An 18,925-nucleotide genomic window follows, 5' to 3' on the forward strand; every position below is an offset into this window, starting at 1 on the left:
TCGTTAGTGTTACCTTCAAAGAAGGGTATTCCCAGTTGAAGTCAATCCCCACATTTAGTTCAGTTCTTGCTGTACAATTTAAGACAAGCTTCTCTCCAACAGACAGCTCAACTCCGTGAGGGGGGCTCAGAACCACATCATAAATCTTGTACCCTGGAGCAAGTACATTGGAAAAACAGAAAGTGAGAGGGAACCCAAAATCTATAACTTGGCACACATTTTTTCAGACATGATGCAACTTCAAAATGTGTCACATCATTTTTCCCTGAGGGCCTCCCCAAACCTTGGTTAACTCCCAGGAAAATGGTCTACAGAGATCCACAAAGCAGCCCTAAATGGATCTCAAAGATGTTGTAGCCCAGTGGACAGAAAAGCAGTAAAATCTGAGAGGTCAATAGTCAATGCGGCCGGCTTTAGAAAGCTACCAAACTTTCCATAAAATAGGTATAATTAAAAGACTTGATGCCAAGCAATGCTCTGAACATGGAATTTTCCAAACAATACGCTCCCATAACAGAACTCTTATTCATCCTTGGTCTTGGTAAGGAAGGAGAAAAACCTCAGTTGCACTAGGTTTACTGGGTAGAGAAGAGCGGATGTAGTGAATTGCTTAACAACAAATCTTGAAATAATATATTTCTCAATATCTCTTGTCCTCCAGAATCTTAATATAAGAAACTAATCTTTATTGTCTGACATTAATGATACAGAAAGGAATTGTCCTCTTACCTACAACCACAACTATGTACATAATAGACTGGTAACTTTCATCATTAATTTTTGCTTCACAGAAGACCATGCCAGCATAGCTGATCATGTAGCTGGGAATAGTGAAGCCTTTCTTGCTGTCCCAGGAAATTCTGTTACCATCAGGAACAAACCTCTTTTCTGGATACCTCTGGGTAGAAAAAGAAATATCAAATATTTAATCAAGTGCTATCCAAAAGTAAAAACCATGAACACTAAAGAATTCATCTTATTTTAAGAATACAAATTGGTTTTATTTCTTGTCATTTTGACCCTTCCTAAAGTTTCCTTTAAAACTCATTGTTGACTTAATGTTATATAATGCATGTAATATATATATATATTTATAATATATATAATGTTATAAACAGGCTACCCATCTTAATACTAGCTTAATACTATGAAAGGGTAAGAAATGAAGAAAGAAGATGTAACTTACTGCACAAAGTGACACATTGAGGTTTGAAATGGTCCCCAGACATGGAATCACCACAGTTTTGTTTTTGTTCTCAGTGATGTACACAACTCCATGTTGGTCACTGACCGAAGCAATAAACGGAGATCTGTAATCTAGAAGAAAATGTAATTCCATTAGTTAATGGCATTTACTGGAAAAGTGGGTCATCTTTCAGGTTCATAAACTCTAACCAGAGAAGTAAACTATTGGGAAAGACATTTCACACTAGGCAAAGGAATCCAGAGGTAGGTCTGCTGGTAAATATCTGGCTCCAAGGTTATGCTACAGGAGGGGGGGGTGTGTATGTGTGAAAAATCTGGAAGAAAACTCCCAGAATGAGACTGGCTCCTTTTGCACTGATGATCAACAAGTAGAGTGTACTTTATAGGTTCCACATTTAAGCAGATTGATCATTACAGTTTTTTCAAAGTGAGGGAGCACACGTCTTCATTTTCATATACATTTTCATATGCACTATACATCTTTCATGTACATAAGTTTTAAAGTAAATTTAAAGTTAAACCTGTATAGTTTACCTACGGAGTTTTTTGATGTTAAAAACGTCATGTTCTCTCTCTTAAGGCAAATAGTGTAACTGTCATGAAAATAGGTTAATGGCTCCCAAAGATTCTTTAAAGTAAAGAAATGACTAACGATTTTTAATTCAATAATACAAGACAAAGTTTCACGTGAGTATTTTAAGATTGTGAAGACTAGATATAAGATTCTTTATATAATAATGTTGAATAGTTAAATTGTTTATGTTTCCTGTTTAATTGCATTTAGTTTAAGATTCAGCAATCATTAATATCTTCAATGACAAAAGCCTGAAAAGCCACCATGGCAAAGACTGAGAAAAAAACAAAAGAGATTTTAATGCCGTTCAAACACTGTTCGTATGATGTTAACACGCTGCTGGGAAACGACTCCTTTTCCCAGAGATACAGTTGATGGGTGTGAAGCCATGCCTGAAATCTCAGAGAGATAATGGTTCATGCCACTCTCCCCAACACACCTGACCAAGCATTTTCAGAGCTCTTCAGGATGTTTGGTTCAAGGAAAGAAAGAGTTAATTAAACCAAAGGGGAGAAAAGCAGCTAATTCCCTGCAACAGCAGAAGTTTGATTTCCCTCCCAGCTGGACAGCACAGAAAGGCAGCCAATCCAGCCACCACATGCCATAGTCATTATCTTACGAGACCAAGACCCACTTCCCGGCTCCATCCATTGCTGGAGGGAATGGGGTCAGAAGACTAAGGAAGTAAGGTGGGGACCAGAGGGGATATTAAAGGACCATCCATAGGGAATACTTCAATGTTTTCTTTTCCACTGTTAAACTTCATGACCAAAATCTTGGACAACTCACCTCCTAGAACGCCAGGCTTAGACAGGAAGCAGAATTTGATGGTATACTCAGAGACAGGCAGTGTACAAATAAACAGTGCTGGGGATTGCTACTTCTTCGTATTACCTACCTTTCATCTGCATGCTATGAAATATTACATAGCTTGCTTACAGAGCAAGTCTTTGGAAGCTAAATTAACCCCTTGACGTAAGACTAAAGCTATTCAGTAAATCAATTCTATTTCAGTATCCCAAAAAGAGGAAATAAACAAAAGAAACCCAAACAACCACCCATCCTCTCAAAATAAAATATTTACTGTAACTCATGAAATGAATTTTCACATGTCTCCAGGTTTCCTGACTTGGGGAGAAGGAAATAACGAGATATTATGGGAGAGGTTCATCTTGTAGTATTTCCAGACAGCCTGAAAGCAGGAAATCCTTGCAATCTTCTGAGAAAGCCTGATCTCCCAAGACTGCCAGATCAAAAGGAGCCAGAAATTCTCGAAGATCTGGGCCTTGTCTCTTTCAACTTCTGCAGAGGGGAGGAGAGCACAAAATTCTACCTTGGACTGTGCTTACCCTGGGCAAAAGTAATTCTCAAATATTGTGCAATCCAGGAGTGACATACGTTATTCTGATGTGGTCCCCATTCTTCCCTTGCACTGACCATACTGCACTATTGAAACGCAAATGGAGATGTGCAAGTGTGTCTCCCAAAGCTGATGAAATTCCTGTTCTGTAAAAGATGCTTCTGGAAAAATGTCTAAGCCATCTTCACCTGCTTCAAATTCTCTAGGATGTACAGAGGTATGTAAATGTACAAATAAAATGTCTAAAAAGCTCATCTTTACTGAAAAGAAAAATATTTAGTATATCTAAGCAAAATATTATACTATAGACTTATACCCACCCAAGTTATATGATTCATATCTCATTAGTTAAGTCAGGTTTTCTTAAGTTAGCATAAGATTTTTGAAACACGAAGGAAAGAATAATTCAGATTATAAATGCTAAATACGTGTGACATGGAGTTTACCCTACATGGATGTTAAGTTGGCCTCCACAGTGTAAATCCCAAATTGCAAACTGTAGAAAGATGGAGCGTGTCGTCCAAGATCTCAGACCACACAAGCAAAGGAAACACTGTCCTCCAAAGGCCTTTTGAGACAGTGACTTTATTTGCACAAGTGTATGGAAATTGTTTTTTATAAAGTGTAAGTGGGAAAAGAAAAGTTCCTATGAACAAAAAAAGCTCCAGAGCCCTTGGCTGACTCCCTGTGCATTCTTGGGGAAATCTCCGAATCTGCTGCAGATAACCTATCTCTCCACAGAAACCTCTCCATAATTCTCCCCTGAATCTTCCTTTTCGAGGATTTCAGGGTTTTTTTTCTCAAACATCAGAAGACTTCTTATAAATCTCCATTGCCAACTGTGAACACAGATTTCCCTTAGAAACAAAGATCAGAACCAAACTAATTGGGCAATAGAGATGTAGCAAGGCCCAAACTGCAGAACAAATCACTGAGTCTTGTACTCAGAGGAAGCCTTGGGAGAGAAGAATTTTGTAGATTCCTGTTGGCAGAGAGCCTTTAGAGCGAGCCTTTGTTGTCCGGATTCTTCTTTGCACCTATTGTGTTTTGTAACTGGTATATTAACTTGGGAAGTGAATTCCATTTAACCACTTACCTTGAACATACACATAGACGACGGAGGCCATGTCAGTGTCCCGGTAGAAGCACTTGTAGGCTCCAGTATCATTTCCGATCACTTTTGGAATGGTGAGCATCTTACATAAGGCACTGTCACTGCAATCCGTCACCTCCACTCTTTTCTCAGAGCCGCTCTGGTTGTTGGGCCAAAGCCAGTCCAAGTCCCTCTGACCCCTGAAAAATTCATTCCAAGCAAGTATTTAAGTGAAATGCCTACGAGGCTGTTTCTAAGAAAATAGAAGGTTTAGTTCTCAAACTTATACAAACTCCTCAACAGACAGATTCATAGCCTTCTACCAACAATGACAGATTATACGGACAAATGACAAAAAGCCAGAGTCTCAGCTTCAGAAATCACTTATAAGGATTCCCGAGTTTTCTATTACTTATTTTATTCAACCAACAAATATTTATTAAGCATGTGCTATGTGTCAAACGTTGTTGAAGACTGGGAATACAGCAGTGAACAAATCAGATAAAAATCATTGCCTTCATGGAACTTGAGTCTAGTTGGAGGAGACAGGCAGTAAAAAAGTAAGTAAACTTCAATAAAGCTGAAACTTTTAAAAAGTAAGTAAAATATGTTGTATAAAAGGTGGTGATAAATACTATGAAGAAAGTCTAGAAGAGGCAAAGAAACAAGTGAAGAGTTCTAGAGGGAGGGGGCTTGGTGAAGTGGGCCATATAGATATCAGGAGGAACAGAGTTTCAGGCAGAGGGAACAGCCAATGTCAAGGCCCTGGGGTGGGTGCCTATCTGGAGTATTCGGGGAATGGCAAGGAAGCCAGAGTAGCTAGAGAAGAGTGGGCAGTCGGGAGAGTAAGAGGTGAGGTTAGGAAGGGAGGGGATGCAACTGTCTAAGGGCCTCGTAGGACCTTGGAAGGATGGCATTAAAGCACAGATTACTTTCATTGCAGCATTTCTCTACAAAGCCCCAAGGAAGACAGTCAACATCAAGAAGAATGTAACATCACTGACCCTTCTTTAAAGAACTTGAAATTTCCACGAAGTTGCAGTTACATTAATGAAGTTACTTTTAACACACTCCATTGTTTTTCTGGGGATATAAGAGGAGTATATATAGAATCTTGGGGAATTTTAAATAACCTTTGTTGTTAAGGGTGGGTAAGAGGAAAATCTGCTGAGAAATGCATCTTGAAGTAGCAAAGCTAGGCAAACAGCACCTGTTACTACGTTTTTTCCCAAGGGTTGGGTATTGGTGCCCTACCCTTGATAAGGCAACTAGGGTATCCTTTACACTCAGCAAGCTAAAACAGATCTGTGTCACTGTGCTGAACACTTGGCATTCATCAAGCAAAAACAATGGCAACAAGCTCCCCAAGGTTCTTTGTGGACCATCAGCACTGTTCTCAGGGGGCAAGATCACCTCTACCCACCACTTCTGCCAAAACCACACCGGTCCCAAGAAGCCTCTGGCTCTGTCATGCATAATCACTACATTAAACCCTAAAGTCTTCTACTTTTCTCCCTGAGGTAGGGGCTGGAAAGCAAAATTTAGACGCCTCCTCATCTTGTCAAAGAGGCCTATTTCCCCAGCTAGCAAAAATCAAGAGCATGACTTCTTGCTAGCTGGTGAAAGAGACATGCCAGAACCTCAGGTCAGAGCTTGACATGCACTCAGCAATATTAATGACTGAATATAAAATTGCAACTACAGTCAGAATTTTACCATAAAATAAAGTTCTTGAAAAGTGCTAAACAGATGTCTAAGAGCCATTCTGAGTATAACAAATACGTCCCCAAACTTCTTTAACTCTAAAGATTTCATTTATTCATTCAATATTTATTGAATGTGTATTACATAATATACGCTAGGTGCTATACTGGTTATTAGGGTGTGTGTGTGTGTGTGTGTGTGTGTGTGTGTGTGTGTGTGTGTGTGTATGTGTGTGTTGGCAGAGGGTAGTAGGAAAAAAATGCCAGCAAAATTGTACAGAATTTTCCAGAGAAGACCTTCCTCATGTTTTCATTATTACATTAGCTCTTAGAAACCTCACTACTTATACACAATTATGAAGACTCTATTATAATTCTGCTGTATGGAAATTATTTTTTCTTTAATAAACAATGATATTTGACACAGGAAATCTGAATCTAAAATGTATCCTTACCTGCAAGTAATTTGAAGCGTTGTGTTAGCCATAATTGTAAGTATGTCTTTTTTTATGCTGAGCCTGGGTGGATCAAGAGAAACGCTAGACAAACCTAGAAACAAATTAAATAAATGAATATAATTGCCACTCAGACCCAATAGGAAACACCTTCCATAAACAATGCACACCCTATACTTTAAAAGACCTCTTCAGCAATTCATTGTGTAAAACTTGTGAATTTACTTTTCACCATTCCCAGTAAAAGTTCACAAGCTGTGTCATAACAGGAAGAATGGGCAGATGGTCATAAACCAACACAACAGTTCTGCAATTCATTGAGCGAGGGTGGAGTTCCTGTTTTCCTGCATTGCCAACTTCAAGGTCTTACAAAAGGATATGGGACATTGAAACCAAATGAACCTTCATCTGATGATCTCACTCCCCTGGGAAAGGACCCACTGACATTTCTTATAAAACATAGGATGCACACATTTGACTAAATTGCTGATTAATGAATACTACTTAGAGAGATTTCTATATAGTTCATCCATGTACTTTGAGGGGGGTGGGAATGTCCATGACATTGTCTCATTTTCCTTTATCAATTTTCTAGTGCATTTCCTCTGGTAACTGAACTGCCAAGGTTGAAAGACTGTACATTAAAACTAGATGAGAGGAAGTGAGGAAAGAAACATGTTCCCATGTCATATAACATGCATATACTTTCCTTCAGAAAACAGAACTTAAAAAGGGTAATGCAGGACTTCCCTGGTAGTTCAGTGGTTAAGAATCTGCCTGCTAGTGCAGGGGACATGAGTTTGATCCCTGCTCTGGGAAGATCCCTCATGCCGCGGAGCAACTAAGCCTGTGCACCACAACTACTTAGCCCCCGCTCTAGAGCCCGCGAGCCACCACTACTGAGACCACATGCTTCAGCTACTGAAGCCCGTGCACCTAGAGCCCATGCTCTGCAACAAGAGAAGCCATGGCAGTGAGAAGCCTGTGCACCACAATGAAGAGTAGTCCCTGCTCGCCGCAACTAGAGAAAGCTTTCACACAGCTACGAAGACCCAGTGCAGTCGTAAATAAATAATAAAATTAAAGAAAAAATAAGTTAAAAAAAGGGTAATGCTAATGAATTACAACTGGGGAATCTCAGCTTACTGATCAAAGCGCTGAGCTTGTCCTGACACCAAGCTTGGAACACAGGAAAAGTGTCTACCTAAATATACCATGGGACAGATTCCTTGCCATGGGTCACTCTACAGCAAGAAGACTGAGTTCTCTGCCAACTAAATGCAAAGAACTACCAGGTGTTGATAAAGCATCAGAGAAAGAAAAACTGTCCACCATGTCAGGGTCTTAACTCATATCTAGATCTTCAAAACACCACCTTAAAAAGTGATTGATGCTGGGTAAGCACCCAAGCTTCTTACGATCCTTAACTCACATCCACTAAGAACAAATGACTCTCTAGGCCTAAACTGGGATTGACATTGCTGGGCAAATAAAAGAGTATTAGCAAATATGAAAGAGTATGAATAAATAGAGTACGAGCAAATATCCAGTGTAAATATGCACAGCATTGAATCTGTGGACCCCAACGTCAACAGCTGCAGGCAGAATGAACAGCTAATGGCTCGTGCTCTCATACGCTCACTTAGATGTGTAAAACAGGTTGCTGTAGATTTGTTAATCAAAATTAAAAAAAATTTTTTTAACTGGAAATTATATCAATAAATCTCAGGAACTAACTGGCGTTGGAACTGCCATGGGTTTGGGGCAGTGGTTCTTAAACTTTAGCACATGTCAGAATATGCCTAGGCCTACAAATCTGCATTTGTAGGTGACGCGGTCATACATGGTCTACGGGCCACTGTTGGATGGCTATTGGTCTGGGTGGTCATGCTCAGTTAATCAGCAGAGCACTTTTCAATATGAAGGAAATAACTGCTCCCAAAGTAGGCAAACAATAAAGCAAAGTGTTTAAAAGCAAAAGAAAAGTCTTCCAATCATGGAGCCCCATTGTGTGTCACAGAAGGAAAATGAAAATAATTCATTTGGATGAGCACAGATATCAAACTTGACTGGGAAACACTAGGTTGAGAAACATGTCAAAAACAGTAACTTAATACAATTCCTATGATGACCCAAATGAGAAAGCACCCATTATTTGGGCACATTCATGTGAGAAAAAAATGGTAGTAAAGACTAAGCTCTAATTAAGCCAAGCTCACCCCACCACAAAAATAAAAGATTCTTGAACCTCTCCTGTAAATCACTGCCACAGATTATCTCACACTCTAGACACACTTTCCAATGTTAAAAAAAAAAAAGGTTCTCCATTCATAGGGAGCCAAAACAACACCATACTATTCTAGAGACATGTCTCCAACAAAAAACTATTCAACAAGGCTATCAATAATGATAACTTCAAATTCATATACGTAGACCAACACTCAATTTCTTTTTGCTCCAATAAGCTTCATTCATTTTCACTGACAAGTTTGAGTTCTGCTCTTCAGAAAGTTCTAAAGAAATAACTCTAAGAAGTACATACGCTGCTACTCAATAAAAAGCTCTTCTATGTTCAAATTCCATAGCCAAAATTAATTCATTTGTGCACTATTACCCTTCCAGCTCAAAGACAGGAAGGAAAAACAACAGTGCCTCTGTCTCTAGAATTTGATGGCATCAATTATAGCCCAATCCAATTAAGCAAGTCACACACTCCAAAAGGGCAACCTCATCATTATATTCAGGGCAGCCCGATTACGGTTACTACTGCTGTGCTATGAAACACCCCAGGCTTAAAAGCAACTCACTTCTTTGTGGGATACAGAACAAACCACAAGTTCCAGAGCTTCATTCTCTCACCATAAAGGGGAAGAGACAGGTCTTGTCAGGGACAAATGAGTGTTCCTGGTGGAGCTGGCCTGGATGAACCAAGTCGTTATTCAGAAAATTCAGTAACTATAGACAGATGATCTTGTTACTATACATGTGTGTGGGTGTCTTTAAAAAAAAAAAGACATGTGATTCTTTAATTTATAAGGAATTTTCACCTGAATCATTTTACCTTTTCTTCCTTTTCCACCCTCTCCCCTTTCTCACCCTCCAAAGAGTGGAAATCTGTAAATCAACAAACTGGCTACAGGAAAGAGATTAGAGAGAGATGAGAAAGAGAGAGATAAACAGAGAAGGAAATAGGGATGGGGGAGAGAGAGAATTTATTGCACCAAGGGCATGCGTGTTCCTAATCTTGAAGGAGAGTGAAATTTTAGACAAGGAGAGTGGCGAGTGGCGCCCAATCTAGGTACCAAAACCTTCAGAGCAAGTTTTCAGAACGTGAACTTCTGACCTGTGCTTACCCGAAAGACCAAAGCGCTTTGAAAAATGTTAAACTGTTTTACATGAGAAGGTGACTATTACTTGGAGACAGTTCGGGAAGCTGTCACAGCCCCAGGTCCAAGCCCAATTCCCCTTTCTCTCTGCGAGGAGAGCGGCGTCCTGCACCAGGAAGAAGAAAAAGTTTCCCTCTCCCCTAACCCCACCTTATACATTGGGTGTGTTTGTGAGTTCGAACCAAAAGGGAACAGTAGACCGGGTTCCCGGTTCGACTCCTACAGAGGCAGAGCTACGCGCACGCTGCCGTCTGCCGAGCCGGCTCGCGGCCCCCTAAGGGCTTCCTTCCCCGCGTCCTGGCTAGGATGGTGCGCGCAGCCGGACAACGTTTCACCGCCTGTTCCCGCCCGCGGGGGCACCTCCTGCCTGCCAGCCACAGGCGCTTTCCCACTCCCGCCTCCTAAGAGCACGGGTGTATCGGCTCTGCAGGACACGCTCCAGCCCAGGCCCTGTCGGAGGCCAGAATGGCGGAAATGGAACTGGGCTCAGGAGACCACCAACTCGCTGCGTAATCTTAGGCCAGTCACTGAGCTTCAGTTTCCTCTTTGGTAAATGAAAAAACACAGTGTGAAGTCACTTTCACCTCTCCAGATCTATGACTCCCAGTTAGGTCCGGCCTCCAGGTCCTCTCCGCATCCCTATCTCTCCGCCCGTACCCGACCTCTCCGCTTTCCTCCGAGGGAGTGGGCTCCTTACCCACAGAGGCAGCCCGGGTCTCCACGCAGAGCCACAGAGCAAAGGCCAGCAGCGCCTTGCTCTCCATCCCGCACCTCGCGCCGGGCGCAGTGCCCAGAACTCGACCGGCGGTTCTCTCTCCCTGGTCCTGCTCCCCGAACAAGGCGCGGAGGTGGAATGCGCGCCGCCGCGCAGGGCTCCGACGCTCTCAGGGCGAGGGTGCCCCGGCTTCGGCCGCGGCTGCAGGGGCGTCTGCGGGTGCCAGCAGGAGAGGGTATCCCGACTGCCAGACAGCTTAGGGCTTTCTGTAGCGGGCAAGTGATACCCCGTGCGGGCAGACGAAACACAACCGTATACCTCCGGCTCTCCCGGGGTCCCGGGATTCAGTGCTGGGTGGGGAGCCAGAGCCGAAACTCTAGAGCGCGGGGGCGGGGCTATGCGGGGCGGGGCTTCCCTTCGCAGCCGGCCCCGCCCCTCAGCCGGGTTCTGTGAGTGGACCCGGTGCTTCCCACGCCCACTACATCTCCCCATCTCCCCACTTGCACCGGACTGCGTCTGGCCCGGAGTGGCCCGAGGGTGAACGTTCCGGGCGCAACCACTCCATTTCTGAAAGAAAATGTAGCCCATAACGGGTTCTGAGCCACTCCAAGTTTCAGTCGGTGGCTGCCCTCCCGCCCCGAGATGTTGCGGAGCAACACTGGGAGTGCTGCGAGGGACACTGCGCCCTCAGGAGGAGCGCCAAAGTTTGGGACGGTCTTGGCTCTGCGCGCCTCTGAAGTGGCTGGGGCACAGGCTGAGGATCAGCGGCAGGCTGAAGAAACGAGGCAGAAGCGGATACTGAGCAGAGGCGAATGCAGGATCGCGAACTGTGACTACAGCCAGTATGAGTGTTTTGCTTGGCCAGCACAGCTGTAGTTTAAAAATCTGAAACTGAATGCCTTTAGTCCGAATATTCACTTGCCCAGCTCTCCAAAGTTCCCACTATTTCCTCTTACACCTGACGGCTTCAACTGTTTTTAAGTTACCTGCCTCGCCCCCCAAAGCATTTAAATTTGAGACCCTCCCCCTCTTACCTGGCTTTCACCAAAAACCTACCTCAGGCCTCCGGGCAGCTGGAAGTACCCAGGGCTCTCGAATATCCGCGGCGCGTGTGGGTTTCCTTGAGAAAAGGTTTTGTCCACCGGGTTACCCGACCAGGAGTCCGTCGCTTGACGCTTCCCGGGCATTTTCAGAGCACAGCTTCCAGCCAAGCTCCCCTTAAGCCGCGGGGAAGGAGGCCCGCAGCGGCGGGCTTCCCTGGAGACGCAATGAAGCAAAGCCCAGACCCTGTCTCACTTTGACAATGAGACAATGAGTTACTGGCCAGACGCTGGGCACCCAGAACACTCTGTACCAAACCTCCCAACTCTCTCAGCAGGTGTAGATTCCTTGTGGCTCTGTAGACTCTCTGTTTCCTTTCTAACTATATTTGTTCTTCTTTTTTCTCCATCTGTCCCCACACCTGGGAAGTGACAGATGACCCCTAACTTCATTAAATGGGATCTTCCAGATCCCTCCGTCTCTTACTTCGCAGGTGCTTTTAAATGACAACTTAAAGGACCATCCTTCAGGGAGATGAAGAGGTACAAATATTTTATTTCTATATCTAGTCCAAACTCCTCCTCCTGAAATACACATTAATGTAAAGTGTTTCCTCTCTTCTCTTTTTTTTTTTTTTTTTTTTTTGCGGTATGCGGGCCTCTCACTGTTGTGGCCCCTCCCGTTGCGGAGCACAGGCTCCGGACGCGCAGGCTCAGCGGCCATGGCTCACGGGCCCAGCCGCTCCGCGGCATGTGGGATCTTCCCGGACCGGGGCACGAACCCGTGTCCCCTGCATCGGCAGGCGGACTCTCAACCACTGTGCCACCAGGGAAGCCCTAAAAAATCTTTTTAATATGAAAAGGTTTAGAATGAAAAGTCCTTCCTTCGGCAGAGGCAGGCATTTTTACCTTTCCTTTTTTCCCAAGCAAATTCTATGCACATATAGGTATAAGTATATCATGCTCCTCCTTCCACAAAGGGTACCCTTGGTATAAATACTGCTTGAGTGTTGGCTTTTTTCACTTTAAAATATAACTTGGAGGTCATTCTACATCAAGCTTTAGGGCTCCATCTTGTTCCTTTTCATAGTGGCATGGTGTTGCACTGTATAGATGCACTAATATTTAATCTAGGAGGTATTCGTCAGGGCCAGGGGTATACTTAAAAGAAACTCCTTTCTTCCTGCAAGTAAACTTAGCAAGGAAAACAGGATGGGCTCTGGCAAAGCTGGATAAGGGGGAGGGAGATGGAACCTGGTTTGGAGCAGGCAGTTTTTCTCCATCTCCATCTCCAAACAATTCTTCTCTCTCAGCTTTATTTACAATTCATGACACTTCCTCTTCCACGTCTCACTTAAGAAGATAGTGTCTCCTCTGAATGCAAACCAGAACCTGCAGGCCCATGGTAATAGCCCCCTTTAGAAGTCTTGGAGGAAATGATGCGTCTTTGATGGCCACAAGACCAGAATTTGGCAGGGTCTCAATGAAATCAGTCTACCACATTCCCTCCCACACAGCACTAAGAAGTACCTTGTGTTCATGAAAAATGACAAAGTCTGGTGGGGTTTTTTTTGTTTTCTTTCTTTTTTTTTTTTTTTTAAGTCTGTTCCATGTGCAACACCCTCCCATTATCTGGCACTGCTGCAAAGGAGTGATTTGTGAGTTAATCAGACAGTACAGGTAAGATCACCATCTATCAAAGTAGGCAAGCGTGTTCAGTGCCCCGTAAATGGTATTCAGACACCTTTGGGGATGAAGCAGCCAAGAGTGGTGCTAAGTACACAGGGGCCACACTGGCTGGGCTTGCCTCCCAGGTCTACCGCTTTACTATCCACATGATCTTGACCAACTTACTGGTTGCCTATCTATGAAACACAAAATATGATAATAGAACCTTCTCCCTAGGGTTTTTGCAGGAATTGAATGAGTTACTGCACATAAAGCCTGACCTAATACCTAGTAAGCACAAGCACCTAGCACATAGTAAGCACCCAATGCACATTGGGAAACACTGTGCAAAGATTAATTATACTATCTCCTTCATGTTGCTAAGATCTGAATGGTAAATAAGGCTCATTTCTTCAACAACAGTTTCTGGTCCTACTACGTGCTAGATATTACAGGAGAGACTAGGGTTACAGTGGTGAACGTGAGCAGAAATGAGCAGTCCTCACAATAGCTCCACCCAAGGCAAATTTAACTTAATCACAGAGTGCTCTGTATCTCCAGCTGCTTCATCGGGCTTTGTGCACAAAGAATATAAATTGTTCATATCATCAAAGCATACTGCATAAATTACACTCCACAGTGCCAACTTTTGTTCCATTGCCACCAGTATTTTGGACTTCATATCTTAAAAAAGTAAATACGAAGGCTAGCAAAAGGTTAATAACTGAGGAAGCTGGATGATGGGTACATAAAGGTTCATTTTACTATTCTCTCTACAGTTACACATTTAAAATTTTCCATGATTAAAAAAACCTGTTTTAAGTAACTATAATCAAAGTGCTGGCCGGTTTTGTATAATACCATTGACTTTTCCATAGTTGGTCTTGACATTACCTCTGGGAAATGGTTGAAGCAGAGAGGCAAGTGGATGGGAACTTGCACTTTTTACTTTATGTATTTCTATGGCATTTTGTCAAAATGAGAAAGTGTAACTTTTACAAATAAAATATATGGATCAAGATTCAACTCTCCCTTCTAGTGGCTGTTATAGTTTTCAAATATTGCCATTTGTTGATTACGTATTTGCATGTCACTTTCTCCTGTTTACTTCACTTAATTTGTTTCCAATATTTGTTTATGCTCTAACTTACCAGAGCCCTGACTACCTTGCCAGATGTTGGCTGGATTTCATAGCCCATTGTACTCATGACTATCATGCACTGGGAGATCCTGAGCACCCTTTATCTCTCATTATCCACCTTCCTTACACACCTATGTGTATTTTTCTCCCTGTGTGACTTATTTTTAGCTTAAACTTAAAACATTTTTGTATGTTCAAGGAAAAGAAGGTTTTGTTACCACAAAGCCAGGCTCGCCTTGGATGTTTCTATCAGTGTTTGGCTTCATTCATCAAGTCTTACATTCTAATAAATATAAAACGAACTCCCCATTCTTTTGGTGAGACAAATGAAACAGAACTTCATTACTTGCCACCTGCACAGGAAAAATCTCAGTTACTATAAATGTGCATGCCTATGTGCCCTCCCCAAACTCACCCATATAGTTGCTTGCTATATCTCACAAGGATAAATACAACAATTTTGTAAATTTATTTTTGGCTGTGTTGGGTCTTCGTTTCTGTGCGAGGGCTTTCTCTAGTTGTGGCAAGCGGGGGCCACTCTTCATCGCGGTGCACGGGCCTCTCACCGTCGCGGCCTCTCTTGTTGCGGAGCACAGGCTCCAGACGCGCAGGCTCAGTAGTTGTGGCTCACAGGCCCAGTTGCTCCGCGGCATGTGGGATCTTCCCTGACCAGGGCTCGAACCTGTATCCCCTGCATTGGCAGGCAGGCAGAGTCTCAACCACTGCGCCACCAGGGAAGCCCAAAATACAACAATTTTAAAAAGTGGAAAGCATGCAGGGAATTTAAGTAACCAACTGAAAATCCACATAACACCAGAGAAGGATGTTAGAAAATAATAAAAGTAGCCAACACTCACGGAGCACATTCTGTGAGCAGGCACTGTTCTGAATGCTTTGCTGCGTCCTTTGCTTCATCCTTGCAACATCCCATGACGGCAGCAAGCACTGTTAGCAATTCTCCGTGAAGAAGAAGAGTGAAGACAAGGAATTGCTTATCCTTAAGTAAATGTTCCTTTGCCTTCCTAAGTCTTGCAAAAAAGAAAAAAAAAGTTGTTTTATCTCTTTGCAAACAATCAATGCATAGTTTTCTCACCATTAGTTAATGATTGGTTAAAAATCAAGACACTCTTTGCTTTTTTTTTTATAATAATAATAGTAAGTCGATTTTTGGAGCACTTACTATATGCCAGGCATTTTCTTTCGCTTAACTTATTGTAATGTTTACAATAACTCAGTGAAGATATTATAATTATTTTCATATGGGGGTGGGGGATGAGATTTGAAGGTTTAAGTAACTTTTCCAAAGTCCCACAACTAAAAGTAGTGGAATCAGGACTTAAAGCAGAGAGGTAGTAAACATCCAAGACAGATTCCTCCAGGCATATAGTTTCTTTCTTTCTTTTTTTTTTTTTAAGGGAATAGTTTAATATTTTTATTTAACATGCTTCCCTTCTTTTTTTTTAAACATCTTTATTGGAGTATAATTCAAGCACATAGTTTCTTTTTTTTTTTTTTTTTTGGCGGTACGCGGGCCTCTCACTGTTGTGGCCCCTCCCGTTGCGGAGCACAGGCTCCGGACGTGCAGGCTCAGCGACCATGTCTCACGGGCCCAGCCGCTCCGCAGCATGTGGGATCTTCCCGGACCGGGGCACGAACCCGTGTCCCCTGCATCGGCAAGCGGACTCTCAACCACTGCGCCACCAGGGAAGCCCCAAGCACATAGTTTCTTGATGAGAACTGGTCTCCTTCAAGGGGTGAGGCTGAGTCAATAGATGCCATTGGCTCCCTCAGCCTCTCCATGATGATGGCTTCCATTTTCCTAGGTGGATGGAAGGCCAAGGGTGACTTAGGAGAATCACTCTGTGACAATCAAGGCAGAATTAAAGGCAGGTAACTAGATCTCCCTCTCCCCTGCCCCAGGAACCCCAACCCAACTGGATCTTCAACTCCTTACCCCTTCAAAGAGAAGCAGTTGCTCCTATGTACATAATCACTTGGGCATTTGGGGTATTTGTTTTCTGCCATGGATTTTTTTTTGTCCTTTAGTGTCTTAGAAAACTTTTATTTGACCTTCAATACCCAGCTCAAATGTCCTTCCCAAGTAAAGTTTTAGCTTTTTATTCAACTGCCTTCTTCAATTGAGATCCTCCCAGAAAAAACAGGCAGAGGTTAAATCTTACTTGAGCAGGTGGTTGTGTAGAAGGATGGTGGTTAAGGTATAATAAGAATGGTGAAATGCATGATGTTGATGCTTATTTAGTAAAATGTACCCTGTACATTACATACTTATCATGATATGTGTAGTTAAATACAGCTATCATCAAAAATACTGTGGGGTTCAAATGATATGTACTAGCTATGTAAAATGTACCTTACAAATCATTCTTAAATTCACATTTAAATAATAGTCATGCACTTAATAAATATATCCAGAGCTATACTGAATTTATACTTTATCCTAGACCAATTAATTTGGACTATTTTGTTATTCACAGAGCCAGGAAATTACTTTCTTTTTCCTATATACACACAGCACTTTTATGATATGATAATATAACTACGTTTATGTGAATGTTTCTCCCTCAAAAGCAGGAGTTTAGGTCAAATCTATTTTGTATTTTCAATGCCTAGCACAGTCTCTGTGCATCCTCTCTTCTCAGTACTTTGATAAAGTTCAAATTATTTTTATTATTTCCATTTCTGCTGTTCTTTGTTTCTTCTTCACTTTTTTCCCCCTCAGAATCACATGCCTCTTGGGTATCCATCACAATTACCTTTACAGGAAGCAACTTACTGGAATAAATAGAACTATACAACATCAACACAGACACAGAGTGAAAAAGTTCTTAATTTATTAATCAGTGGAGATTGGAGTTTTGTTTTTTTTATTTTGAGTAACAAAGAAAAAGAAAAAGAGCATTTATAAGGTTTGCATGTGCTATACAAAAAATGTGTGTCCCGAATTTTATGTCTGTGCCCTTTGCAGGTTGTAACCATTTTCCAGTGAATTAACGTCATCTCCCCTCTTAAAAGTTTCTCAAGTTTTCAAGGAACTGAACAGTGCAAAAACAAATTCTTTTGTTTCCTAGAGAATTATTATAAGTCACTCATCCCTCACAGAAGAATATATCCACTTCCAGTTTAGGTCTATTAGTATTCAGCGCTTTTCACATTTCTCCAGAATAAAGATAGCATTTTCCACTAGTGTTGCTTCACCAGCAATGACAGCTAATCAATGGAAGCAGAAAAGTTTTATGGTCTTTGTATAGAAATTTAGTTTCCAGAGTTTCCAAAACATTGGTGAGGAGTCCCTTGAGGCACAAATAAAAATTCTCTTTCCGTGTGTTTCTGAACATTCATTTCTCATACGTTACTGCTTTGGTGAACATAATAAAACCAAGCAGAACAACTCAGCAAGGAACACCTCACACAGAGAGACAGTTTTAAATAAAGTAAAAAATACAACTTCAGATCTAACTGATAATCATCCCAAAATTAGTCAGGCTGGTTATAGGCAGATGAAAGGCCATAAGGGAGTCATTTCATGCATCTGACCACATAATATAAATAGAAGTTCCAGATGTAGAGAAAATGAGTCTTGTAACAAAGCAACACATAGAAAATATTAGACACTAAAATGGTCTTTGGATTGTATACAAAAACACTTAGATTTCCTTATCCTAAGAAATAAGGACCCTGACCTTGCTTCTTCCTAAAGCTACTTGGTTGTTGGTTACTTTTACCATTCCTCATTGTAAAAGTTCTGGAAAGTGGGCTTCCCTGGTGGTGCAGTGGTTGAGAGTCTGCTTGCCGATGCGGGGGACACGGGTTCGTGCCCTGGTCCGGGAGGATCCCACATGCCGCGGAGCGCCTGGGCCCATGAGCCATGGCCACTGAGCCTTGCGCGTCTGGAGCCTGTGCTCCGCAACGGGAGAGGCCACAACAGTGAGAGACCTGCGTACGGAAAAAAGAAAAAAAAAGTTCTGGAAAGAGAGAGGTGACCCCGCATCTTCTCTTCTCAAATACAATAGCTTCTTCTCAGTTTTGACTCTGCCCAGCATCTCCAGCACATCCATTCCATTGTCCACCCCATCCTAAAGCTCTGTCTTTGCTTGATTCTCATTACACTGTACACACCTACCTCTCCAGCCAATGCCTTTCACTGGCTTAAGCTCCTTTGCTCAACCTTAAACATAGGGAATCTCCAAATCATTCTTGGTCATCATCCTTTTTCCTCTTCCATGACTCTCTCAGGGACCTCATTCCCCCTTGTGCCTTCGACTGTCTTCTTTATGGGGATAACATGCAAAGTTGTGCTTTCCAGCTCTGGTTTCTACCCTAGCTCCAGGCTCTAACCTCCAGCCCTTCCTGGATATCTGCCTGTGTACATCCCACCAGGCTCTGAAATTCAAAGTGTACAAAACTGAGCACTGTTTCTCTTACTCCTGTACTGCCTCCTGTAGCACCCTCAAGCGCAGTCCTTCCAAGTGCTTATACTCCATACCTTGCAGCTGTGTTACTCCCCTGATGTTTTTCTCCCACCCAAACCAATCTTGTCTACATTCTTTATATCTCTCATATCTA

General features: G+C 42.5%; 1 protein-coding gene across 4 annotated transcripts in view; it reads right to left on the bottom strand.

The window, feature by feature from the left end:
- KDR (kinase insert domain receptor) overlaps nucleotides 1-10,835 on the bottom strand; it is a 45,425-nt gene extending 34,590 nt beyond the window's left edge. For 3 of the 4 annotated variants that reach the window (XM_030760077.2, XM_022564010.2, XM_022564019.2), the window contains exons 1-6: nucleotides 10,475-10,749; nucleotides 6,392-6,485; nucleotides 4,237-4,433; nucleotides 1,187-1,317; nucleotides 730-898; nucleotides 14-153 (exon numbers count right to left, since the gene is read on the bottom strand). In XM_030760077.2, coding sequence (XP_030615937.1) covers nucleotides 14-153; nucleotides 730-898; nucleotides 1,187-1,317; nucleotides 4,237-4,433; nucleotides 6,392-6,485; nucleotides 10,475-10,541 — 798 coding nt within the window. In that variant the 5' untranslated portion in view covers nucleotides 10,542-10,749. Of the gene's footprint in view, nucleotides 1-13; nucleotides 154-729; nucleotides 899-1,186; nucleotides 1,318-4,236; nucleotides 4,434-6,391; nucleotides 6,486-10,474 lie in introns of all 4 variants that reach the window. The other variant, XM_022563990.3, reaches the window with a different exon arrangement.
- Nucleotides 10,836-18,925: the final 8,090 nt, after the last annotated feature.

This window comes from Delphinapterus leucas, chromosome 5 (genome assembly GCF_059928025.1).
Source record: "Delphinapterus leucas isolate spDelLeu-1000000601 "Yukka" chromosome 5, BTC_Dleu_Yukka2, whole genome shotgun sequence".
Taxonomy (NCBI): domain Eukaryota; kingdom Metazoa; phylum Chordata; class Mammalia; order Artiodactyla; family Monodontidae; genus Delphinapterus; species Delphinapterus leucas.